The 25,232-nt window shown below is 54.8% G+C and overlaps 1 protein-coding gene across 1 annotated transcript in view; it reads right to left on the bottom strand.

The window, feature by feature from the left end:
* Nucleotides 1-13,899: 13,899 nt before the first annotated feature.
* CAPN5 (calpain 5) overlaps nucleotides 13,900-25,232 on the bottom strand; it is a 57,602-nt gene continuing 46,269 nt past the window's right edge. Inside the window, exons 6-13 of the mRNA XM_031016135.3 lie at nucleotides 24,473-24,666; nucleotides 23,738-23,815; nucleotides 21,687-21,882; nucleotides 20,885-21,007; nucleotides 19,128-19,324; nucleotides 17,993-18,108; nucleotides 17,330-17,466; nucleotides 13,900-16,355 (exon numbers count right to left, since the gene is read on the bottom strand). Coding sequence (XP_030871995.1) covers nucleotides 16,173-16,355; nucleotides 17,330-17,466; nucleotides 17,993-18,108; nucleotides 19,128-19,324; nucleotides 20,885-21,007; nucleotides 21,687-21,882; nucleotides 23,738-23,815; nucleotides 24,473-24,666 — 1,224 coding nt within the window. The 3' untranslated portion in view covers nucleotides 13,900-16,172. The remainder of the gene's footprint in view (nucleotides 16,356-17,329; nucleotides 17,467-17,992; nucleotides 18,109-19,127; nucleotides 19,325-20,884; nucleotides 21,008-21,686; nucleotides 21,883-23,737; nucleotides 23,816-24,472; nucleotides 24,667-25,232) is intronic.

The raw sequence follows: 25,232 nt of genomic DNA, 5'->3' as shown, positions 1-25,232 counted from the left end.
GAAATGGAGATTCCAAGAGGCTGAGTGAAGCTCTTGGGGCCACACAGCAAACAGACATGACTACAACTCTTCTTACTTAGGGCTGTCACAGAGGGCAGTGACCAAACTATCTTGCTCTAGGCCAGACTTGAGGAAACAGTTTCAGATGGCAGGGGAGAGGCTTCAGGGAGAATTCTGGGGTCTTAGGACTTCTGAAGGGGAATATTCCTGCGGCCCTAGGGAAAGTTCTTGAAGCATTGCAATGCAGGCAGGTTGTAAGGATCCTCATTTTACAGCCGAGGAAACTGAGGGCCAAAGAGAGAAAGGAACCTGGCCACAGTCACTCATCAAATCAGTGACTGACAGGACTATTAGCATCTGGAGGACAGAGCCAGGACCAAAATCAGGGTGGGTCAGGAGTCACTGGCTCAGAGGGAGAAGGAAGGGAGGAAGGAAGCCATGAAAGAAGATGAAGCTTCATTGAGAGGCAGGAGGGAGGTGAGAATGGGGAACCAGGCTCCAGGTAGGACCCCACCACCCCCTCCCATCCCCATGGCTAGCCCCGGGCACCCCACCACTGCATCTGGCCCCAATCCTACACCATGTTCCGTGACAGCTTTACACACTGTATGGGGCGCCTTGCTTGGTACTCATCTTGAATGGAAGATCTCGTTTGTGACACGACACATGCCTCAGTGTGGCTGTGTAACGTGGGGCAAGTCCCAGCTTTTCTCGTATCAAATATATGACCAGGGCAGAGGGTTTCCCAGGCCCTGCCAGCTATGCAGGCTCCCAGCCCCAGAGTCGTGACTTCCTAGAACGGGTCTGTTCAAATGTTCTCAGGGGTATTCCAAAACCCCTGTGGGGCCTCCCCCCAGGAAAGCCAGCACATATCCACAGTGAACACATAGGAGATCTGGCTTGTAGTCCCAGCTCCACCACTGACACTGTGTCTCTCTGGGTGAGGCACTCAATCTTTCTGGGCCTCAGTTTCCACCAGCCATGAAATGGAAGGAGTCAGTGCATGTAAAGATGAGAGACCCACGCAAATGCACATTGTTCTTTCTGTCTACCCTCCTTCCTCCCAGGCATCAAGCCGGTGTCGGGCCAATATTAATAATTCCCCACAGGGCCTTAGCCCTTTCTGCCTCTTCCTTCCTCTGGGACCAGGCCTGGGGTCAGTCCCTGTTTGTGGAGTGAAAAGGAATCTGTTTCAGGACATTTTGCCGCTCGTTATCTTCATGATCACTCTGGGACACCGGTTTTATCACCCCATTTTCACAGATGGGAAACGTGAGCCAAGCATCTTGCTAGTGTCTAGTTGCTAAACATAGTTTGGAGAGGAGACCAGTGGGCCTAGCTTTCTCTTCCATCAGCGGTCAGCCAGTCCATAAACTATGGCTGGGGGTCCCTCTGTGCACCCGGAGGTGCTCCCTGCTCTGGATCTCAGCAAATGCAGGACACCCCCGCCCAGACCTGGCCTGCCTGGCTTGGGTTTCCCAGATGCAAAACCTCCCCTCCTAGGAAAGGGCAGCCGCGGCCAAGTTCACACTGGGGGAGGTCAGAGACCGCAGGTGGCATCCTAGGACCGCAGTCCATGCACACCCTGAAGCCTAGCGACCCTGTTTGTGGCCAGCCCAGCTTCTAACAGGCGGGGAAACTGAGGCCCGGGGCGAGGCGCCCTCCTCCTCCCTTCTCCCCTCCTGGCCCGGGCCTCACCGGCAGGACGGCGTAGGTCTTGAACGCCTGGTTCAGGCTGCGCACCAGCGCCCACTTGCCGGGCTGCGGGACGCGCGCGCGGTCGGCAGGGTCGGCGGGGTCCTCCATGGCGCTGCGACGGCAACGGCGGCACTGCTCCGGCTCCCTAATTCACCTAATCCCGTGCGCGCCGCCCGCCCCGGAACCCTAAACCGGGCCATCTGCTGCGGGCCCATGGCAACGGCGGCTTAGGTGACGCCCGCGGGCGGGACGGCGAGGGGGCGCCCGCGCCACCCCGGCCCCCTCCGTCTCGGCCGAACCCCCCACACCCCCACTTTGCCCGGAATCCCAGGCGGCTTCACTGGCACCGCGGCGGTAGGCCCGGGATAAACGTGGCACCTGGCACCGCACCTGACGGCAGTTTTGGAAAAAATCGTCATGTTTTTTTCTATGTTTTCTATGGAAGGAAACACGAGGATGTTACGGACTAGAACGCGGTAAACTCCCGGGGTTTTTAAGACTAAAGGAGAGATGCATTGAAGATATTTCTGGCTCCCTGGCTGCCTCTGGGGAGTGAGGGCAGATACAGTTTCCTTCTGGGGTAAGTTTGGGGGAAAGCCCCTGAAGAGTCTATGTCCTCCTCCCGCAGCCCCCGAGGTCAAATAGCAGCCCACGTCCATCCTGCAGAAGAGGCCTTGGAGGCCTGGTGTGGGGTCCCCTGAACTCCCCAGGACAGCTGAACCACCTCGATGGCTCAGAGCTCTCCCTGCAATGGGCCAAGCTGGCCTCCTGTGTCCTAGCAGCCACACAGGGCTGGACACCAGGCGTCGGTCCACGCTGGGCTGTGAGCCGGAGGCCACCGTCCCATCCCTAGGGTCCGGAAGGCCCAGGCCCTGTGACTCCTCTCCCATTCCCTCCTTCTCGCCCTGCCCTGCCTATCTTTGTCCTCCTCCCCTCTTTCCTCCTTTTTCTTCCTGTTCTCTTTTCAAGGCCTCCAGTCTGCATTTGTGGCTCTCTGCATTGCCTAGTATCCTGGAAGCCAACTGCTCCCCAACAAATGAACAACGGCAGAGAGTGGGGGCGGGGGACTGGGTGGGGGGAATGGCAACAAAAAAGACGGTGATGCCTCACACAGGGCTCAGAGCCACCCAGGATGGGCCCAGTTCTACCCTACTCCCTGTCCCAGCCTTGGGAACCCAGGGCTCTGCTGCCCAGCACAAAGCTGACTGATCAGTGATTCCCACTCACTTCCTGTGACCTCTCAGGGACACCGCTCTCAGGAGAGGTCCTTCCCCCAGTCAAGCCGAAAACAGGCACACCTATCTCTCCCCGCCCATCTACAGCAGTACATTGGGACAGGACCCAGACCTCAGACACAAGGAAGTGCTGGTGGTGAGCTTCCAGGCATTCTACCACGAGTTCATGTAACCGACCTTCACTGAGTACAGGCTCAGACTAAAGTACAGAGGACACTGTTAACAAGACATGTCCTCAGAGCTCCCAGCCTGATGTGGTGGACAGACCCAGGCACAGATAAGGATGGTACCACCAGATAAGAGGCAGATCAGTCCCGGAGACATAGGATAGCATGGCCACTAAGAGTTTGGACCCTGGAGTCAGATGGCTTAGCTTCAATCCCAGCTCAGCCACTCACAAGCTGCGTTACCTTGGGCAAGTTCCTCAACCTCTATGTTCCTTTCTTTCCTCATCCGTCAGGTGAGAAAATGACACTGCTTCCACGTGCTCGTGAGGATTTAACAGGTTAAGATGCATAATGCACCTAGGTTTGTGCCTGTTAGACCAAATGTATATGAGTGCCAGCCATGGTTAACTAAGGGAGTCATGTTAGGGGTGACAGCTGGGTTTTAAGATTTTTTTTTTAGGCAGACATTAGGGGAAAGGGCATCCCAGGAAGAGGGAACAGCAAACTCAGAGAATCAGAGGAGAGAGGGAAGAGATTGTAAAGTAAGTCTGGCGGCTGGTGGCTAAAGAGAGGTCCCCAGGGGGAGACCCTGCAAGGTGCTAAGAACCTGACCTTGCCTGGTTCCAGAACGACTACTGAGACCACCCTTGAGCTGGAAGAATAGGCCTCTTCTCCACAAGTGGCAAAGACAGAGACTCTTGAAAGCAGCAACAGAGAGGTGACTCATTCTATACAACGAATCGTTAATATGAGTCTCGGCTGATTTCTCATCAGAAACCACGGCGGCCAGAGGGCAGTAGGATGGCATATTTAAAAGATGAAAGAATAAAAAAACTGTCAAGAAAGAATTCTATATCTGGCATAACTATCCCTCACAAAGGAAGGAGAAATGAAGACATTCCCACGTAAACAAAAGCTGAGAGAGTTTGTCACTAGTTGACCTGCCCTATAAGAAATGCTAAAGATTAAAAGACATTGAACAACAACAAAACAAACAACCCATTTCAAAAGTGGGCATAGGCAGGAGTTTGATGGCACCACTGTACACCAGCCTGGGTGACAGAGTGAGACTGTGTCTCCAAAACAAACAAACAAACAAACATAGGCATAGGACTGAAATAGACATTTCTCCAAAAAAGATATACAAAGCGACCAAAGGCACATGAAAAGATGCTCAACATCATTCATCATTAGGAAAATGCAAATCAAAACCACAATGAGATACCACTGCACACCCATTAGGATGGCTATTACAAAACAAAACAAAACAGAAAATAAGTATTGGCAAAGATGTGGAGAAAATGGAACCCTTATGCACTGCTGGTGGGAATGTGAAATAATACAAATGTTGTGAAAAACACTATGGCAGTTCCTAAAAAAATTAAAATGAGAATTACCATATGACCCAGCAATTCTACTTCTGGATATATACTCAAAAGAATTAAAAGCAGAATCTCAAAGAGGTCTTTGCACACCTATGTTCAAAGCAGTATTAATTATAATAGCTAAAACATGGAAGCAACCCAAGTGTTCCTCAATAGATGAATGAATAAACAATATGTGGTATAAACATACAATAAAACATTACTCAGCCTTAAAAAGGAAGCAAATTCTGACACATGCTATTAATACAACATGGATGAACCTTGAGGATATTATGCTAAGTGAAGTAAGCCATCACAAAAAGACAAATAGTGTATGATTCCACTTATGTGAGGCACCTAGAATAATCAAATCAAAACCAGAAAGCAGAATGGTGGTTGCCAAGGGTGGTGGGGAGAGGGGAATGGGGAGTTATTGTTTAATGGATAGAATTTTTATTTTACAAGATGAAAAGAATTGCAGAAATTGATAGTGGTGATGGTCACACAACATTGTGAATGTATTTAATGCCACTGAACTATGCACTTAAAGTGGTTAAATGGGGCCGGGCATGGGGCTCACTCCTGTAACTCCAGCACTTTGGGAGGCTGAGGCGGGCAGATCACCTGAGGTCAGGGGTTCAAGACCAGCCTGGCCAACATGGTAAAACCCCATCTCTACTAAAAATACAGAAATTAGCTGGGCATGGTGGCAGGGACCTGTAATCCCAGGTACTCAGGAGGCTGAGGCAGGAGAATCACTTAAACCTGGGAGGCAGAAGTTGCAGAGTGAGCTGAGATCACACCACTGCACCCCAGCCTGGGTGACAGAGTGAGACTCTGTCTCAAAAAAAAAAAAAAAAAAAGTTAAGTGGTATATGTTGTTATATGTATTTTAAAAAATACAAAATTGGAAAAAAAAATAGAGTACAGTTGACAGTGATGCAAAGCCGTACAAAAAAATTAAAGAACACTGGTAAGGGCACTTACATAGATAAATAGAAAAGTCATATTTAACCAGGCACAATGATAGGTGCCTGTACTCCCAGCCACTTGGGAGGCTGAGGCAGGAGGGCTGCTTGAGCCCAGGAGTTCAAAGCTGTAGTATACCACAATTGCACTTGTGAATAGCATCTGCACACCAGCTTGGGCAACATAGTAAGACTCCATCTCTTTAAAAAATATATATATATATATATTGTTGTATTTTTGGTCTGTAACTACTTTCTTTTCTGTGTGATTTAAAAGACAAATGTATAGCATAATGATAAATCTATGTTAACTGGCACACAATGTATAAAGATGCAATTTGGACAATAAATAACATAAAGGAGGGGAGATAGAACTATAAAGGAACATAATTTTTATTTATTATTGAAGCTAATTTGGCCTTAAACTATATTGATGCAGATTTAAGATGTTATTTGTAGGCCAGGTGCAGTGGCTAACACCTGTAATCCCAGCAGTTTGGGAGGCTGAGGCAGGCAGATCACTTTCGGTCAGGAGTTTGAGACCAGCCTGACCAACATGGTGAAACCCTGTCTCTACTAAAAATAAAAAAATTAGCCAGGTGTGGTGGTGCACGCTTGTAATCCCAGCTACTTGGGAGGCTGAGGCAGGAGAATTGCTTGAACCCAGGAGGCAGAGGTTGCAGTGGGCTGAGATTGTGTCATTGCACTCCAGCATGGGCGACAAGAGTGAAACTCCATCTCAAAAAAAAAGATGTTATTTGTAAACCTAAGAATAATCATTGAGGAAAAAACTTTTAAAATACACAGAAGAGTAAATGAGAATCAAAACAGTACTTTAGAAAAAAATGTCAATTAAACACAAAAGAGAGTAGTAATGAGGAATTGAGGAGGAAAAGATATAAGACATACAGAAAACATAGCAAAATGGCAGAGGTCCTTCCTTAACAGTAATTACTTCATGTGTAAATAGATTAAACTCTCCAACCAAAAGGTAAAGACTGGCAGAATGGATAAAAACAAAACAAAACAAAACAAAAACCAACCACATGATCTAACTATATGCTGCTTACAAGAGATCCACTTTAGATCCAAAGACACAAATAGGTTAAAAGTAGAAGGATTTCATGCAAATAGTAATCCATGCAAATAGTAACCAAAAGACAGCTGAGATGACTACACTATCAGACATAGATGTTAAGTCAAAATCATTACAAGAAACAAAGAAGGACATTATATTTTACTAAAAGCATCAATCCAACTGTTATCAACAGCCCACAAATTTATTTTCAAACCTCCCTCTGCCCACAAATCTGGGCCAAGTACACAGAGTCCCTACCCTGGCCCCACCATGAAGCTGGTAATCATGACATACTGAAGCACAAAAGCCCTCCTTGTGGTCCTTAAAGATGTGAGTCAGGTGTGCCACACAGGTGCGCCACTAGTCAGGTGGGCTAGTCCTTCTTCCAGAGACCTCAGTCCCTGTATGTTCATGAGGGGCTGCTGCAGCTGTCTCATGGCCTTCCCTGTCCACCCTCTCCCAGGGAGGGCAGAAGGCTCTCCCATTCCCAGGTGCCCTCCCATCCCCGTGCCCCCTGGAGACTCACTGTCACAGTGCCTTTCCTAGGTTTCTAAGCTGTCTCCCCACATAGGTCTGGGAACTCCTCCAGGGCAGGGAATAGTAGGTGAATGCCTGCTCCTCCTGCCTTCAAGCAGGAAGTACGCTTCAGCTGCTTCCTTGGTCCTAAAAAGAACCCCAGCACCGGGAGCTGACCCGCTCTGCAGTTCCACAGGCCGGGCCCAGTGGGCTCCATCTTGTGCTTTGCTGTTGAGTAAGAGGGCCTTGGGCACATTACTCAGCCTTCCTGAGCCTGTTTCATCATATGCAAATTGCAGATTAAAAACCTCTATCCACCTGGCGCGGTGGCTCACGCCTGTAATCCCAGTACTTTGGGAGGCCAAGGCGGGCGGATCACGAGGTCAGGAGATCAAGACCATCCTGGCCAACATGGTGAAACCCTGTCTTTATTAAAAATACAAAAATTAGTTGGACGTGGTGACGGGTGCCTGTAATCCCAGCTACTCAGGAGGCTGAGGCAGGAGAATTGCTTGAACCAGGGAGTCGAAGGTTGCAGTGAGCCAAAATCATGCCATAGCACTTCAGCCTGGTGACAAAGCAAGAGTCTGTCTCAAAACAAACACACACACAAACAAACAAAACCCCTGTTTTCCCACAGCTGCCATTGTGAAGCTAAAATGCCATTTGGGACTCCATGAAAATGCTTCTTCCTTCATCTGCTTCCCTGGTCTGCCTCTCTCCTCTCTTCCTGCCAGTTCCTTCCCTATCCTGAAAGATCCACGGGAAATAGGATGAAGGCTGTCCCTCATGTCCAGGGCTCATCAGGAAGCCCCAGGTAGGGGGACCAGGCCCTGGGGTTTGCAGAGCAGGGAAGCCTCCCGAAGGAAGTAGAGGCCACACTGAAGCCTGAGCAGAAGTCAGCCAGGCAAGAGGGGAAGCCAAGCACTCCGCGGATCTTTCAGGACCGGGAAGGATGTGGCAGGAAGAGAGGAGGAGAGGGCAGACCAGGGAAGCAGATGAAGGAAGAAGCATTTTCATGGAGCTCCACATGGCATTTTAGCCTCTCATCGGCAGCTGTGGGAAAAGAGGCTTTTAATCTTCATTTTACATATGAGGAAACTGAGGCTCAGGAAGGCTGAGTAACGTGCCCAAGGCCCTCCCACTCATCAATAGCAAAGCCTGGGCTGGAGCCCATTAGGCCCGGCCTGTGCAACTGCAGAGCTGGCCGGTTCCCCAGGGCGGGGGCTTTCTTCAGGACCAAGGAAGGAGCTGAGTGTACTTCCTGCTTGAGGGCAGGCAGAACAGGCATTCACCTACAAGACACTTGCTCCCAACAGAGGCCACCCACAGCTGGAGGTGGGTCAGCGTTCAGAGGGGCAGGAGAGGATGGGGTGGTGAGGAGGTCCCATCAGCCAGAGGCCTGCCTCAGAGGCCCCCTGAGGGAGGACGCCCCTGGAGGGCTATGGGGACCCAGGCCCTGGCACACAGCAAACACTCAGCGAATGGACTTTTCCTCTCCTAGATCCTGCCCATCTCTAATGGGCGTTTGAACAGGCTCTCAGGCCAAGGGGCTCTAAAGGGGGTCTCCTCCAGCCCCTGGGATAGAAGAATGTCTGTCCTGATGCTGCCCTGAAGCCTGCTTCTCACTCACACACACACATACACACACGCACACACTCATATGCAAACATGCTGGTCCGTGCAGCCTCAGGGTGGCCAGGCAAGGCTGAGCCATTGGCCTCTGGTGACCCTGGAGACCGAGAAGCTGCCGGCCAAGCCCCCACAATGCACAGCCCCACAAGCCCTACGGCCTGCTGCCAGGCCCACCTGGCTCAGGGCCCACATTCCTGGCTCCTGCTCTGGAGACCAGGAGCTCATTAGAGCCTCAGACTGATCACGGGGAAGGGCTGAGGGTCAGAGGCCACTGTGGCCCTCAGTAGGAAGGGGGGCTGGAGGACTCAGCTCGGGGCAGCACCTCTGCTTCCTCCCATAAAATCCCAGGGGGCTCCAGCTCAAGCCTTGTCACCCCCCACCCTCCAATCACTGCTCCCCAAGGCCCTAAGGATAAGTTGGGCTCAGGGCCCTTCCTGGCCTGGCTTTGGGAGCCTTGCCAACCTCCTCTCCTCTTCCCCAGGGACCTTCCCACATCTGGGCCTTTGCACATGCTGTTCCACTGCCTGGGATCCAGAGATGTGTGTAAATAAAATCATTTCTGCCCAGTGGGGTGAGCCAGTGAGAGAAGGAAACCCCAGCCGGCACAGCAGAGGGAACAGGTTTCAGACTAGGCCTCGGCCTGGAGGGCTGGGTTTGGAAGCCTAGGCAGGAATTTTCCAAGAGAACACCCTGGGGAGGGTGTCCCACGGGTAAGCATATGGATGAGGGGATATGGCCTGGGGAGGACAGGCCACCCAAAGAGGTGGGAACACTGACCTGCTGAAGAATCACCATGGTCCCAAGTCAGGAGCTCCTGCTGCCCACTGGGCCAGGCACAGTTCTGCAGGGAGAGAGACCATGTCATGCTTCTGGGCAGGCCAGCCCTGGAAGCCTTGAGCCTGGCTGGGGTCACCTGGGCTCCTCCCAAAGCCCCAGCTCCTCCTCCCTCAAGGGAACCCTCCCTGGCTTCTCTGCCTCTGGCCGCTGCCCAGCCTGTGTGACCTGAGCCTCAGCCACTGTCATTCGGAGATTCCCAAAGGGCTCCTAGAAAGTAGCAAGTCTGGCCCCACCAGGGACCTATGGCAAAGGGGCCCAGAGAGGGACCAAGACTTGCCCAGGGTCACACAGCTAGCCAGAGCAAATTTAGGACTAGGACTTAATCTCTGGCACTCAGCTTAGGGACTGCCCCAGGAATGTGGGTGACAAGGACAAGCCTGACTGAGCAGAAGGTCAAGGGCTGGGCATGACCTGCTCACAGCACACCCTGCCTGAAACCTCTCAAGAGCACCCACCGCCCTCAGGATGGCTCTGTGCAGAGCACTGGCTGCCGACGGGGAGGCAGGGTCGTTGGGGTCTGTCTCTGGCTGTGCTGCTGAATGCACTGCACCTGGGCCTGGGCCCGGGCCCGCCCCCCTAGGCCCAGCACAATCTGGCCCCTGCTGATGCCTCAGTCTTTTCTCTCACTGCTCACTCCCTTTCCTACCCTTATACTTGGACATCCTCAGTGACTCACTGTTCCTGAAATACGCCAGCTCTTGCCATCTCCTGGCCTTCACACACTGGCCCTTCTACCTGAAATTTTGACTAGTGAATTTCTACCTATGGTTCATGGCTCAGTTCAGATGATACCTCCTCCAGGAAGCCTTCCCTGACCACCCCCAAGCTGCCAAGAGCCTCTATATTCCCCTTTATCCCATTTTGACTATATGCATTATGTTGTCAGGGTGAGGGTCAGTCCCACCTCTGCCCCCAAAGTTGGCGAGTTGATCCAGGGCAGGATGTGGCCAGTGGGAGAGGGTCTGAGACATTGTCTTGTCTCCAGCCTTGTCCAGCACAGGGCCAGACCCAGAGATGGGCTCGGGAAGAGCTTAAAAGGCAGCCCCAGCCTACAGGCCCTGGTATGAGGCCCCTCTGGCTCCCAACCTGTCTCCTAGAATGCACATCAATTTTTCACAAGGGCCCATTCAGAGCCGCTGGGGCATTCGATCCTCTGCCCATGACACTGCCTGACATCCGAGCCCTGACCCCTGCCCTGGAGCTCTGGGACACAGCAAACCCACAGTCCTTTCAGAGACCTGAACTAGTCTGGGTGCCTGGTGGAGATGTGGATTCAACAGGGCCAGCAGGCAGTTGCCACCGGGCACTTGTCTGAAGATGGTGCCCAGGCTGTGGAGCCGGCGCCCTATGCCAGCACGAGCCATGAGGGCTGGGGGCAGAGCCAGTGCTTTCACTAGAGACATGGGGCTCCGAGGGATGGAGGAGAGTGGTGAGGGCATGGAATTTAAGGGCCACATGTTAAAATGACCAGACATACATTTTATTTCTAAAAATGAGAACTAGACCACGTTCAAGTTAATTTCTTTTCCAACTGACAACAGGGGGCATAGACTGTATTTATATTTCTATGTCTATACCTGATTTTAGCTCTTCCCCACTACAACCCTGGCTGGTGGGGCTTCATACTCCCATTTCACAGATGGGACATTTGGGGCATAGAGGAAGGAAGTGACTTATCCAAAAATGGAGATAAAGAGTGTCAGAGAGAAAGCAAAGGAGACAGAGAGAACGGACTCTTCTCTCTGCCACCACAGCATGTCTATTCCCCTGGCCCCAGGATGCCACTAACCCCAGCCCCAGCTCAGAGAAGATTCGATGGACAACATGCTCCTTGGCTCTTCCCTCCTCCAGGGGATACACATCCATCTTCCCAGGCTCAGGACAGTTTCATTCAGTGGCTGTGGTGGCTGAGCCCTCAAGGGTGGCAGGAAGCCCAGTCCCAGGAGCAAGTGGCTGTGGGGCAGAGGCTCTAGAGGTAGCTCAAGTCCATGACTCCTCCACATCCAAACCCCTCCCAATGCCCAGGACAGTGGGCAGCCCATCCTTACCTGGGGCCCAGCTGCCCACTCTCAGTGACCTGCCAGCCTGGTACAGCTGCCACCTGCACGGAGGACTCAGGAAGCTGGGTCACGGGCCCAGCCAGTCTGCAAACACACGTCCCCTCTTCCTCTGTCTGGTTCCAAGTCTCGTTCTAGGCGTCCCTCTGGGTCTTTCCCTTCCTCGCCGTCTCTCTGTGTGTGTCTCTTGTCTCTCCCTCTCTCTCCTGCCCAGAGCAGCTGTCCAGCCAGCACTGCTGCCCTCCCCTCCTCACTCCAGAGCCTTCTCCCAGGAGGCGGAGCCGGAGGGGGCCTCCAAGGTCTGGGTGCGGTGACATCAGCGTGGGGGACGGGCCGTGCTGGGGCTGGGACTAATGTCCAGAGGCTGCTCAGGGCTCTGTGCAGAGCACTGGCTGCCGACAGGGAAGCGGGGTCATTGGGGTCTGTCTCTGGATGTGCTGCTGAATGCACCGCACCTGAGTGTGGGCCCCCCAGGCTGGCTTCAGGTGCCTCCTGTTGTTTGCAGGACACTGCCTGCTGTCTCAGCACCTGAGCAGGAAACCGCACCTGATCCTGACTTAATCACTGATGTGCTGGGGTCTCAGCCCCGCCGCCCTCCTGCAGCCCCATTTCCTCCTCCTCTACCTGGCTGTTTGGGACTCAGAGAGGGAACGGTCAGGCAGAGCATGGCAGGAGGGAGAGTGCTGAGCTAAAGCCCTGCCTTCTGCGCCTTCTCCCTCCTGCACACCCACCCTTGCCTCTGATGTGTGTTCTTTGACGCTGGTCAATGCAACGTTGCCCCCACAACCTGCTCTGCGGGTTGGGGACACATGTTATTCTGTAATCATCCAGAAACTTTGCCAAACCAGCTGACTGGGAGCCACCCCACGTGTGACAGCGACACATATAAACTGAAGTGAAATCTGTGATTTAAAGGAGTGGGGGGAACCAAGCAAAGAGGAGCACACGTCTTTGTTATTAGCGTTGTCGAGGATGGAGACCTCGCGCGGCCCTATCGAGACATGACAGTTTCTCCTTTCCGCCCTCGGCAGCCACGCACCTGCCGGCGGCCCCATAGTGCACCTCGCCAGGGCAGCTCTGGGTGGCAGAAGGATGTCTCTTTTGGGTCCCTAGCCCCCATAACTGGGGTGTCTGCAGGGAAGCTGCCCAGAAGGTGGGGTGGGGGCCCAAAGGGGCGCTATAGCTCGCCAGCGCCGCCTGCTGGTCACAGGCCCCACTGCCCAGCTGCTTCCGTCAGGCGGGCTGAGCACCGCTGGGAAGTGACCGTGACAGGAGTCAGCTTCTGCTAGGGCCTGGGTCCCCTCAGACCCGACGACCCTGACCCAGGAAGACCCCAGGATGCCGTCTGCCCCTTAGCCTGGTGGCCTAACAGGAGTCCAGGAGTCCCTGGAACACAGTCCCCACCTGGGATTTGCACCTGCTGCCGAAACCCAGTACCGGCCACTCCTCAAGTCCCCCCTCTCCATCCTCCCAGGCTGGGCGGGGCCAGTGGCGTCAGCCCTACACGGATGGGGACATGAGACCCCGGGGGAGCACAGGGGAGCCCATGGCACACGACTGGCAGCAGGGACAAAATGCAGTGAGCTGTGGGAATGGGGCAGAGAGGTGGGCAGGTTGTAGGGGACAGGGCGGCCTCCAAACACCAGGATGACAGCTACGTTGTGTTCAGCCATGCTGTGAACCAGGCACTATGCTAAGCAGATCACACGATTTGCAATGCCCATTTCTCAGTCCCATGAAGAAAGCCAGGCATCTCGGTTCACTTTGCCCTCACACTGCACTCACCCCGTCTCCCAAGTCGTTTTTCATTGAGTCGTCCACTCTGCTTTCAGTCATCCCAACCCTGCTTCTCCCCACCACCACACCAGCTTCCTGGCCCTAGATGCCTGCATCTGCCCTCAGCAGCCTCCGCTCTGGTCCCCCCACACCTTCCTGTGCCCCGAAAGCCCATCTCCTCTTCCCAGCCCTTCATGCACAGATCAGGGAGTAGGCCGTCTCTAACCCAGCAGGCCCACACTGCCCCATCAGTAATGTGCGGGGTAGTGTTTGTCATGACCAGAGTATGTCTTTGTTCTTGCTGCTCGTTTGTAGACTGTTCCAGAGCAGGGATTGCTATGCCTGGTTCCCCACATCCCAGGTGCCCGGGGCAGGCCTTGGCACAAAGCCAGCCCCGTACAGATCTACTGAATAAAGGAATGACTGAATGATCCTCACAATCTCAGCTCACAGGTGCACCGGGCAGGCAGCGGTGCCTTCCCTCTGACCAGCGGACAGTCGCCCAGGCCTGGGGAATATTCCTCCATTGTCCCTTCCCCCCAGGGGGACAGAGGGACACAGGAAAGTCTTTTGGAATTTTGTAAGATTTATTGAGAATAGAACAGGCTTCCTGTCCCCTAACCCTGTGGTGGATCCTGAGAAGAGGAAAGCCTAGGTCTGGGTGGTGTGGGCTGGAGGTCCTACCCACCTGCAAATGGGGACTCCCAGGCCCCCGCGGGTGCATACAGTGAACAAAGTAATTGCTCTCCCCTACCACCCCTGATCCTTACCTGCCTGGCCCCCAAGGTCTCCTGGGGACCAGAGATCCCTGCATAGCCAGGAGCCAGCCTGGCCCACCTCAAGGGGCAGGAAGCAAGGGTAGCACTGTGGAACCTGTTTTGTCAGGGGGTGGCAGGCATGGCCTGGCCCCGAGGCTGAAGCCCACAGGTCTGCCACTTGGTCCTGGTGTGCCCCTGTATCCCAGGGGACATGGCTGAGCAAAGTCCCATGTGTTACCCCGAGGTGCAAGCTGGCTCACTTCACCCCCTACTCAGGAGCCTTGATTTGAAAGACATCGAGAAGTGGTGATTACATGAACGTGTATGTATATATATATAGTACATGTGCATACAGAGATACAAAGAGAAAGGGGTATTATTTTGCCCTTACTCAGCACTTGGTAGTAACAGTGCTGACACACAAGAATCATTGGCCCCACTTTGTAGAAGGGGGAAATCGAGGCACAGGAGGTTTAAGTGACTTGCTCCCAGTCATGCTGAGTCCCGGCCCCAGGCCCAGGTTCTTGAGGGGAAGTCCCGGCTTTCAAGAAAGAACACTCTTATCCTCCTTGTCGTTCATTTCCTGGGCCCTCATATGGCCCAGGGCCAAGACCCAGGAGCAAAGCCAGACACAGAGTGAGGAGGCAAAGTCAGAGAATCCAGCACCTCCAGCCAGAACACTGATCCAGACAGCAGGATCTGGAGTCGGAAAGTCAGGTTCCCAAAACGAAATCCCAGCAAGGACACAGGGATTCCTGTTCTTGAATTAACTGCACTTTTTCATTTGCTACACCTGGTCTGGAAGCCCGAGAAGGGCACAGCAGAGATCCCAAGTGGGTCACGGCACCAGTGCTCACGAAGAGTTCTCCAGAGGACCAGCAAAACTGGAGCCAAGAAGAAAAATGGAGGTTCAGGCTTTCAATTTTCTTTTAAAACCCCTGATTAAAATTGAGATTTTCAAAAGAAAAAGAATATAAAACATTGAGGAGTAAAAGGAACATTTTGGTCTGGGCAGGAAGAAGAGCACTGTGGCCTCCTAGGCTGCATTTTGGGGGAATGTTGGTGGGGGGCTGTGGTCAGGTGATGGGGCTCCCTATCTCCTGCCGAGCCCAGTGGGTGGCCTGACTCTGGTGGGCACCACACACCCCAGAGTCCCATCTTCCAGGAAAAGCTGGGGTCTTACAGCAGAGAGGCTCTGGGAGCACATCTCCCCTTCTGGTCCCCAAAGGCCCCCAGCTGCCTGGCCCCTGGCCCACTAACCCAGGCATGCTCCTTCCAGCACTGGGCAGAGGAGTCAGGAAGACGCCCTTCCTCACCCCCACTGACACCACCTCTCCAGGGACCTTAACGCAGGGGCTGGGAATGGAATCGGAAGCTAGAATGAGCAGGCAGCAGCAGCTCCCCTAGGTATCTGCCTCTGAGAGGACCTGAGGACAGAGGCGAGGCCCAAGGCAGAGGCCGGAGTAGGGCTCTGCTTCACCTGGGGCCTCAAAGGTGTCGTTTATTCATTTGGCAAATCTCCACTGAGTGAGGAAATGGATGGGTGAGAGGATGGGATTAGAGTATGAACAAATGTCACCTGCATATTTTCCCAATTCCAGCCTGAGCAGGAACCCGGCAGGAGCCAAGAGTCCTTTCAAGGTGGGAGAACACCAGGTATTGCTGATGGGGAAAGTGAGGTCTGGGAGGCTGGGTTGGGCCTAGGACACGAGGGGCAAGAACGGAGCTTGGGGATGTGGCAGTTTGTGTGTAAACAAGTGACATCTTCTTGGCACTCCTCGGCAGACAGCAGGGCCTTAGGAAAATGTGCTCAACGGATAGAGTCCCTTAGCAGTGGTGACAGTTGAGGTGGGGAGGACTATTTTAAATCTCAGCAAGGAAACTCCTCCACGAGAAGGGAATGCTTCGGGGCCCTCGGGACACTGAGGCTGAGAGAGGGGCAGAGACTTCCTAAGGTCACACAGCAAGTCAGTGGAAGAGTGGGAAAAGGACCCCAGTATCCTGGCTCCCAGGCTAGACTCAGGCCCAGTGGGGACATGCAGATGGTGGTGGGAACGGTTGGAGCCAGGTAGGTGGGCAGGTGTCAGACAGCCATGAGGGAGGTGCTGCTGAGAATGTGCACGGCCACAGTGCCTGGCAGGTTGCTGGGCTGCCGGCTATTTCGGTCCCGGAGGTGGAGGGTATGCAGGGCCTGGAGGTTGTCCGGGTCAGCCTTTAGGTGCACCTGGCCCAGAAATTCATCCTTCAGCACTCGGTGGTTCCAGACCTGGGAAGAGACAGAGGATCATGGGAGGGGCGGGCTACCTCCAAGACCAGGAATGTAGGTCTATGGGGGTGCTGGTGGTGGTGGCAGGGCCTTGAAATGCAAGCCTGGCTGAGGATCGGGGGCCCTGGGCTGTCTGCCTCCCCATGAACTACGGGCAAGGTGGTGCCCCTTCCAGAGCCTCAGGCTCCTCAGCTAGCTAAGCTCCCTCCCATGCATAAAGTGAACTCTGTTATTAGCTCCGCTGTTGATCTTGGGTGAACTTGGACAAGCGATACACCCACTGCCTTAGTTTCCCCATCTTTAATATGAAGGTTGAGTCAGCTGCCCCTAGGGGTCTTTCCAGCCCTGAGACATACGGGTCTGTGATTTGATCCAGTGGGACTCAGTGTTAAGAAAACTTGGATAAGCCACAGTGGCTCCCCTAGGGGGACCCAAATGTTTGTTTACAGATGCTGTCTCACTGAGAGAGATGCTGATCAAGGCCTGGGGGCCAGAGAGCTCCCTAGTATTGAGTTCAGAATCATCATCCCCAGGCCACATCAGCCTGAGAGGAGAAGGAAGCCGTGGGGAGGACACTGGCTTTCTATCCCCTGCCCAAGGCTCTTGGGAAACAGCCACACGCACCACACAGTGGCTCAGCGCCACTTTCCAGGTGGGCCCCCCACGGGGAAATGGGAGGGATAGTTCCCAAAGCTGAGGGTGAGGTCAGCAGAGATGACTGCTGTCCCCAGCCAGGAGATGGACCCTGCTGGGTCTCAGGACCACACCAACTAATCCAATTCACCCACCTACAGAGGGACATTGGAGTGGCAAGAGAGCTCCCAAAGCCACACCAGGGGTCTGGGATAGACAGACAGCTAGAGCCCAGCATGCCTGGGTCCTCGTCAGAGGGTCTTCCACCTGGGCTTGTCCCTCTGAGTGGGGAAGCCTCAGGCTAGGAGCCCAGGAGGTGGCCTCTGGACCGGGGGGCTCACCTGTACAGTGATGGGCTGGCTCAGCTTCTTGCGGTAGAAGATGGCTTTCACATTGTACTCTGGTGTGGAGGTGCCCTTCTGCACAGCCGAGCGGACTTTGTCTCCCTCACACTTGATGATCACGTAAGAGTTAGCCCCTAGGGAGAGGGAGTGGGAGGTGGGGTGAGGGTGGGGGTGGGGGCTATGGCAGGGCCACAGATATCTACAGGTGAGATGCCCACCCGGCTCAGTTATTCAGATGGAGAGACTGGAGCCTGACCCACCTCAGGGCCCCTTCGTTTCCAGAGACAGGCCAGCCAGCAGGGGCACACTGGCCATCTCTAGCCTCCAGAGCTTTACCCACACTGCTCCCTCTGCCCGGAGCACCTTTCTCCCTTACCCCCTTTCATCAGGCTTTGTATCTTAATACCTCCTCAGCCTGGAAAAAGGCCACTCCCTCCAGGAAGCCTTCCCTGAGGCCTCCCTCCCAGCTGGAAGCCTCCTGAGAGCAGAAGGTAAACCTTTTCCTCTCTATGTGCCCAGCATCAGGCATCACCCCAGAAATGGCCAGGCCTGCAGTGCCTCTAAGAGCAGGAGAGCTCTGAGGCTGGTATCCGTGCTGGTGGAGAGAGGCCATGGGACAACTGGCAGGAGGGCCGGGGGACTCTCCCTGGGAGAGCTCACCTGTTGGGGAGTCCTTGAGGCCAGCAGCCCCCAGGACATGTACCTGGGTCACCAGCTGGGGGTAGCCACAGAGGGAGCTCCAGCAGGTGTGTGGGGGCTCATCCAGGCGCAGCTCCCTGATATGGGGCAGCAGGGGAGAGGGGAGTGATGGAGAAGGGCCAGGAAGACAGGGGTGAAGAGGGGGTTCAGGAAGTGGGAAGGGAAGAGAAGCAGTATTTAGCCCAAACTTGATTTCATTTAGTCCTGAGCAAATCCCCATGGGCAGTCCCCAGCTCCAAGCCCTATGGGCTTCCTGCCTTCTCTATCCCTATCAAGGGTACCCCATCCTTCCCCAGGGAAGAGGCACCTTACTGAGCACCTGCTGTGTGCCAAGCCCTCTGCTGGCATTATGGGTGATTCCTAATCCCTGCAAAGCCCCGCAAAGGCTATTATGGTGCCCATGTCACAGCTGAGGAAGCAGCAGGCTCACCCAGGTGAAGGGCTTGCCCAAACAGCTGGAAAGCTGGGGAGCCTGGGCCAGCAGGACCCTGAGCCGTCTGACTCCACATGCCACAAGCTGCCTCCTGGCTCTGGCATGTGGGCAGAGCTCACCTGTCCTTCAGGGGACACCGAGCCTGGGCTGTGTATCACAGTGGAGGGCAGTGCGGGACGCACAGGGTCTATGCCCCACCAAGGACTGAGAGAGCTTCAGCAGTCCACTGGAGCCCAGAGCCACCCCCATGGGACAGGAAATTGTGGTGACAAGACCCAACCCTGGAACCAGGCAGGCTGGGTGGCCCAGCCCGTCTCCACCACTGGCTGCATGACCTCGGACAACCCTTCTAACCTTGGCCCCTGAATCTCACTGGTAAAGTGCGGGAGTCAGGCCTCCCACTCAGGGATGCAGGAAGATCAAATGAGATGAGTGAAAGCTTCTGTAGAGTGCAGTGCACATACAAGAAGCTGTTCCTAGTCATGGCCAGGGATGCTGGGACAGGGGAACAAGGGAAGAGAAGGGAAGGAGATGGGCACTGGTATCAGCCCAGAGTGGCTGGAGGCCCAGAGACACTGAGCATCTCTGAGGCTGCAGGTTCCTGGTTGGCCCAGTGTGAATGTCACTCCCACCCACACTGGCTTCAAGCCAGCCCCCAAGTACCGGCAGTTGGAGGGCACATCAGTGAAGACTCGGAGCAGGAACTCGCCAGTGTGGCCTGGCTCGAAGGTTGTGGGGATGATGACATAGCGGCCCTCGGGCTGGTCAGTGCGCAGGAAGACGCTGCGTGAGTTGATGTAGATGGAGCTGGCGGCCTTGTGCTGCGGGCTGTGCATGCGGTACTGGCGGTTCTCCTCCACCTGCAGGAGGCGGGAGGGGCTGGGCCACGCGGAGACACACCCTACAACACCCTGGCCCACCCCGTCTCCCCCTCACCACCATGGAAGGGACGATGGAATCCCTTTATATGAAATGTCCGGAACAGGCAAATCTATAGTAACAGAAGCGGATTCGTGTTTGCCCAGGGCTGAAGGGAAGAGGCCAATGGGAGCGGGTGGTGGTGGTTAAAGGGAGCGGGTTTCTTTTGGGGAGATGAAAATGTTCTACAGTTGATTGTGGTGATGGTTGCATAAACTCTGATCACACAAAAGTCATTAGATTGTATACTTTACATGGCCGAATTGCACGCTCTGTGAATTATATCTCGATAAAAACTATTAAAGGAGGCTGGGCGCAGTGGCTCATGCCTGTCATCCCAGCGCTTTGGGAGGCCAAGGTGGGAGGAACACTTGAAGCTGGACGTTCAAGGTCAGCATGGGCAACAAAGCGAGACCCCAGCTCTACAAAAAACTTAAAAATTAGCCAGGCATGGTGGTGTTCACCTATAGTCCCAACTACTAGGGAGACTGAGGTGGGAGGATCGTTTGAGTCCAGGAGTTTGAGACTGTAATGAGCTATGACAGCACCACTGCACTCTGGTCTGGGTTACAGAGCAAGACCCTCTGTAAAACAAACAAACAAACAAAATAGAGGGCAATAGGAATCCCCCTGGTAACAATGTCAGTGGGGTTTCTGACTCCAACAGCACAACCAAGTGTCAGGATCTGCAGAGGTCACAGCACCTGTCCACGAAATGCCATCACCAGCTGCCAGGACCTGCCTGACGATCCTGAAAAAAGTGTTCTGGTCACACTAGTGAAGATCATCACATGGCAAAGTCACAACAATATGTCACAAGACACTAGCATGCAATGAATGTACCAGCACAAGAGTATAAACAAAGTGCCACGGCGTGGCCAGGCACATCAGATGCCAAGGACTCAGCATGTACCCAGCCTCTGCAGGGCCCGGTGGCTTCATTCCATTCTCAAGGTCTGACAGGCACATGGGGTCCTGCCATGCTGATTGTCACCACACACTGGGCATCACAACACGTGGAAGGCCTCAGGTTCCAGGCCAGGGGGCGTGGCCATAGGTGACCCCACCTGGCTGTGCTCAAGGATGCCTCCTCCTGGTGCCCAGCAAGGCCTCCAATGCAGGAAGGCTAAGGGGCTGCAAGGGGCCCTGAGGCCTGAGGGAGGAGCAGTGGGGGCCCAGTAGATGCCCAGAGCCTCCCAGGGCCCGGCCCTAACCACCAGTAATCTTCCCCTTCCTCATCCACCAAACATCCCAGGCCTGTGGGTCTTAGGCAGAAAGAAATCAGGCTGAGAGCTCCCATAGAAGCCAAGACTGGGCAGGCTGGGCCCTCTGTGAATATTCAAGTGGGGCCCATGCCACGGCATCCTCACAATGTCTGCCACGGCAGCCAGGGCAGCGGCAGTGACCAAGGTGTTCTAGAGCGTTCTTCCTCAGGCGTGGGCAGTCCAAACTCCAGCTCCCTCCCTCTCCCCACCCATGGCAGGGGACCCGGCTGGCCTCACCTTGTAGATGTCAAAGCCAATGGCTAGGTTCTCACCCTTGCCCTCCCGGCGCGTAGACCGCTTTGGCCGCTGCTGGATGCAGATCAGGACTTCATCTTCTGGCTTCTTGACGTCGAAGATATACTGCAGGTGTGGCCAAGGAGAGAGAGAGAGACACTGCAATGAGACCACACCAGGCATGGGCTGGCTGGCTCCCGGAAGCTCAGACTCCAGAGCCTGGACCAGTCACAGCACCTCTCTGCGCCTTGGTCCCTCTGCTGTGAGGTGGGCCTACCAATGCCTGCAGTGGCTACCCTGCATGAAGGCTGGGGAAACTCAATGCCAGGGTGGCCACTCTGCACAGAGCCTGGCACACAGGTGGTGCTCAACAGAGGCACACCAAGCACCAGGGCTAAGCAGTGCCACGGGTCAGACTGAGGAGGCTGTGGGGAGAGGCCCCGTGGGGAAGCCCAGCCCGGCCAAGTTCCCAGAAGGGACAGAATTGTGCTGTTGTGGAAACAAGGGGCTGAGTCCCTGGCTCAGCCTCTAAGTGTCCCTGTAGCTCAGAACAAGACACCCAAATGTCCCTCAGAGCCGCGGTTTCCTCATTTTTACCATCTACAGGTTAGATTGTGAGGCGTGGGGCTTCATGACCCCCAGATGGGACGGATGTGCCCATCTAACCCCCACTGTACAGACAGGTTTGCTGAGGCCCAAGGAAGGACAGGGATTACCCAAGGTCGTGCAGGAGTCCCTGGAAGGACAGTGGCAAGGCACCCCGCAGCTGCTACAGGGCAGGGTGGGGGTTCCTGAGAACGCCCACCTGTGGGTTCTGGAAGAAGGTGTCCTTGTGGTTGATGCAGCCGCCACCGCGGTTCTGTCGCGGGTCCTCATGCAGCGTCCAGGCGCCATGCAGTCGGGCCTCCTCCCACGTCTTGTGGATGCTCAGGTGGGATGTGTTGATCACGCGGCACTTGATGATGTCCGTGAAGTACTGGCACACGTCTTCGAAGGTCATCCTGGATGTGGGGAGGGGCTGAGCAGGGTACCTCCCCCACACCTCCCCAGGCTCTTGGCCCCCCAGCCCAACAACTTAATATGTCCATATGGCCCAGAGGTGAGAGAGAACACAGCTGGCTTTGAGAGGGGAGCTAAGCCCACACAAGGGCACAGGCATGGCATTGCAAGGACCCTTAACCTCTCTTTTGACCTGTTTCCTCGCCTGTAAAATGAGGCTGAATCTAACAGCAGGTGCCCATCTCAGAGCTAGTGAAGGAACTAGGTAATGCAATCAAAGCAGGCAGTGCAACTTTCGGCTGACAGAGCACGCACTGGCAAACGCTGGCTGTTACTATTGTGAATGGTGTTAATAACTACTGTCTGCTGCCCTCTACAGTTTATAAAGCACATCTGCATCCTGGATCTTCCATGGCTGTTGAGAGGCCTGAGTAAGTGGATGGTGGGAACCCCATGGTGAGCGTGCTGCGGTGGCCAGGGTGTTGCTATGGTCACTGCACACTGTGAACGCCTCCAGGGAGCTGGTGGGGGCAGGGGGCAGTGAATTAACTGTGAACATGTAAGAGAAAGGCCTTTGGAAGAAATTCTTTCTAAAGACAAGGAGCTCTGCCATGTTTTTATCTGCTGACTCCTGAGCAAGACTGGCAAAGTGGCCTGGGTGGCCTCCTGCAGCAGCTGACCTGACACCTGCAGAAGGGCTCATCATTGGGTGCCAGGACCACTGCCATCTGCCCCCAGTCTGCCTGGGGACCCTGACAGAATCCAGCACACACAGGATGCCAATACCCCTCCAGGAAGGGACTGAGTTTCCATATCAGGTTCTGCTGAAGGGTGACACTGAGCCTGGCCCACATTCAGGACTCATGCAGGCTGGATGAATGCAGGATGAACTTTTATTACTACTGGGGTTTTCCTTTTTGTTTTTGAAACAGGGTCTTGCTCTTTAGCCCAGGATGGAGTGCAGTGGTGCGATCATGGCTCACTATAAACTCAACCTCCTGGGCTCAAGCAATCCTCCCCCCTCAGCCTCTGGACTAGCTGAGACTACAGGGGTACATCATCACACCCAGCTAATTTTTCATTTTTGTAGAGATGGGGTCCCACTATGCTGCCCAGGCTGGTCCCAAACTCCTGGACTCAAGCAATCCTTCTACCTTGACCTCCCAAAGTGCTGGGATTATAGACATGAGCCACTGTACCCAGCCAATTACTGGGCTCTTTAAGCTGAGCTGCTGTCATCTTCCCAGCTCACCCATGTACCTGCTTAGCTCCCTTCTCAAACACAGCTGTGTTCTCTCACCTCTGAGCCACGTCCCCTTCCTTGCCCACCAAGGCCTACTCTGTACCTCAAGTCTCAGCTTAGAAGCTAGTTCCTCTGGGAGCCTCTGCTACCTAATTTCAGAAATCAGGCTGCCAGAGGGCCCCTGGAGGCAGGGTGAGGGCAGGGCTTCCTGGAGAGGGGCTGGGCATAGCCCCAGTGCCCCTGGCCACACCATACTGCTGGTGCTGGACTGTGCTTCATGCCTCCTTACCCTTGCCGGGGAGATCCTGGTGGGCCCACCTCTTAGACGTCTCCCTGACCTGCATGCCAAAGGCTCGGTCTGGGTGCCACAGCGGCTCCAGGACCCCTCAGTTCGGCAGAGGGGACTGTGGGGATGAAAGGGCCTGGTACTGCCCAACTAATTTTACAGAGGAGGAAACAGGCTCTGAGATGGTGTGACTTGTCCAAGGCCACACAGCAAATTGATGATGGGGCATGCAGGAGAGGCCTGGCTCCTGACTCCCCACCTGGTGCTCCCCGCCAGGCCCGTGGGAAGCCCCCTCAGCCCTGGATGCCCAGGGCACACACACACTCACCAGAACTCACCGTCGTCCTGCACGGTCACACCCATCTTCTCCCGCTCACTCTTGCTCACTTTCTGCCACTCCTCCGAGCTGGGGTGTCAGGGTCGGGGAGGAGAAAGGGAGCTGTCTAAGAGGCAGGCCCACCAGAATCTGTCTGGCAAAGGCGAGGAGGCACGAGGGGCAGTCTTGCACCAGGCCTCCAGCTGCACGGTGTGGCCAGGGGCACTGAGGCCATGCCCAGCCTCTCTCCAGGAAGCCCTGCCTGCCTCCTCCCACAAGGGACCGTGAGCTGCCACCATGACAGGGGCTGGGAGGTCTGAAAGTAAAGCTGCAGACTGGGGGGAAGGGGGGTGCGACCCCCAGTGAAGAGGGCTCCTTCACTTAGCACCTGGGCTCCACTCCCATCTTGGCCTCACCAGGGCCATAAGCCAAGCACAGAGGAGTCCCCCATTTGCTCAGGGCTGTGGCCTCCCTCCCTGCTCCCCTCCCTCACCCACTCACCAAGCTGGTCTCTACACCCCCGACGGCCTCCAGCCCCAGGCCTTTCTTGTGCTCAATCCATCACCCCATACACCCACTCCAAAGTAATTCTCCCTTCTTCGTTCCTAGTGTCATCCTCCCCCAGATCCTTCAAGGCCCAGCCCCGGTGCCAACTCCTCCAAGAAGCCCACCCGTCCTTGTCCAAGCCCTCATGCCCTGTGCCTGCACCCCCATCCCCAGGCCTGCACCCCCATCCCCAGGCCTCACGTGTCACTCCAGGGCCCGTTCCACTCCCGCTCGCCCCAGGGGTTGCGCAGGCGGATCATGTCCAACTTCTCTGACTTGAAGAAGGCCAGTAGGCCATGGCCCAGGCGCACCTTGCGCACATCAGTGACGGCGTATGCGTGGCCCTTTACCAGGCCGCACGCCAGGCGGGCCTCCATGTCAGCTGCTGTCACTGCCTGTGGAAGGACACAGTTGCTCAGAGAGGCAGGGCCACACTGGAACCCAGACCAGGGACTCAGGTGCTGGAGGGCCAGGAGGCTGCATGGGACCTACAGGATGGGATGGGAATTGCAGTCATGGGGCAGTGCTGTGTTCACAGATCTTTAAAACCCCCATGGGCAGCAGTCTCAGTAAAGGAAGGTGCCCATAGTGGGTCAGCCCAGGGGAATGCTGGGGCCAACGTGCACTGGCTCAGCTGTTGTTAAATATTCGGGAATATTTAAATTGTTAAATATTCCAGGAATTGTTAAATATTCAGGAACATTGTTTTGTTTTTTGTTTTTTGTTTTTGGATGGAGTTTTGCTCTTGTTGCCCAGGCTGGAGTGCAATGGCACGATCTTGGCTCACCACAATTTCTGCCTCCCGGGTTCAAGCAATTCTCCTGTCTCAGCCTCCCGAGTAGCTGGGATTACAGGCATGTGCCACCATGCCCAGCCAGGAATATTGTTAACAGCTGGTTGTTAAATGTGGGTAGTTGGAAATCAGCCATGGTGGGAGAATTTACACCACAGTAATTAGCAA

Source organism: Gorilla gorilla, chromosome 9 (assembly GCF_029281585.2).
Source record: "Gorilla gorilla gorilla isolate KB3781 chromosome 9, NHGRI_mGorGor1-v2.1_pri, whole genome shotgun sequence".
Classification (NCBI taxonomy): domain Eukaryota; kingdom Metazoa; phylum Chordata; class Mammalia; order Primates; family Hominidae; genus Gorilla; species Gorilla gorilla.
This window is presented reverse-complemented; position numbering and strand designations above follow the sequence as displayed.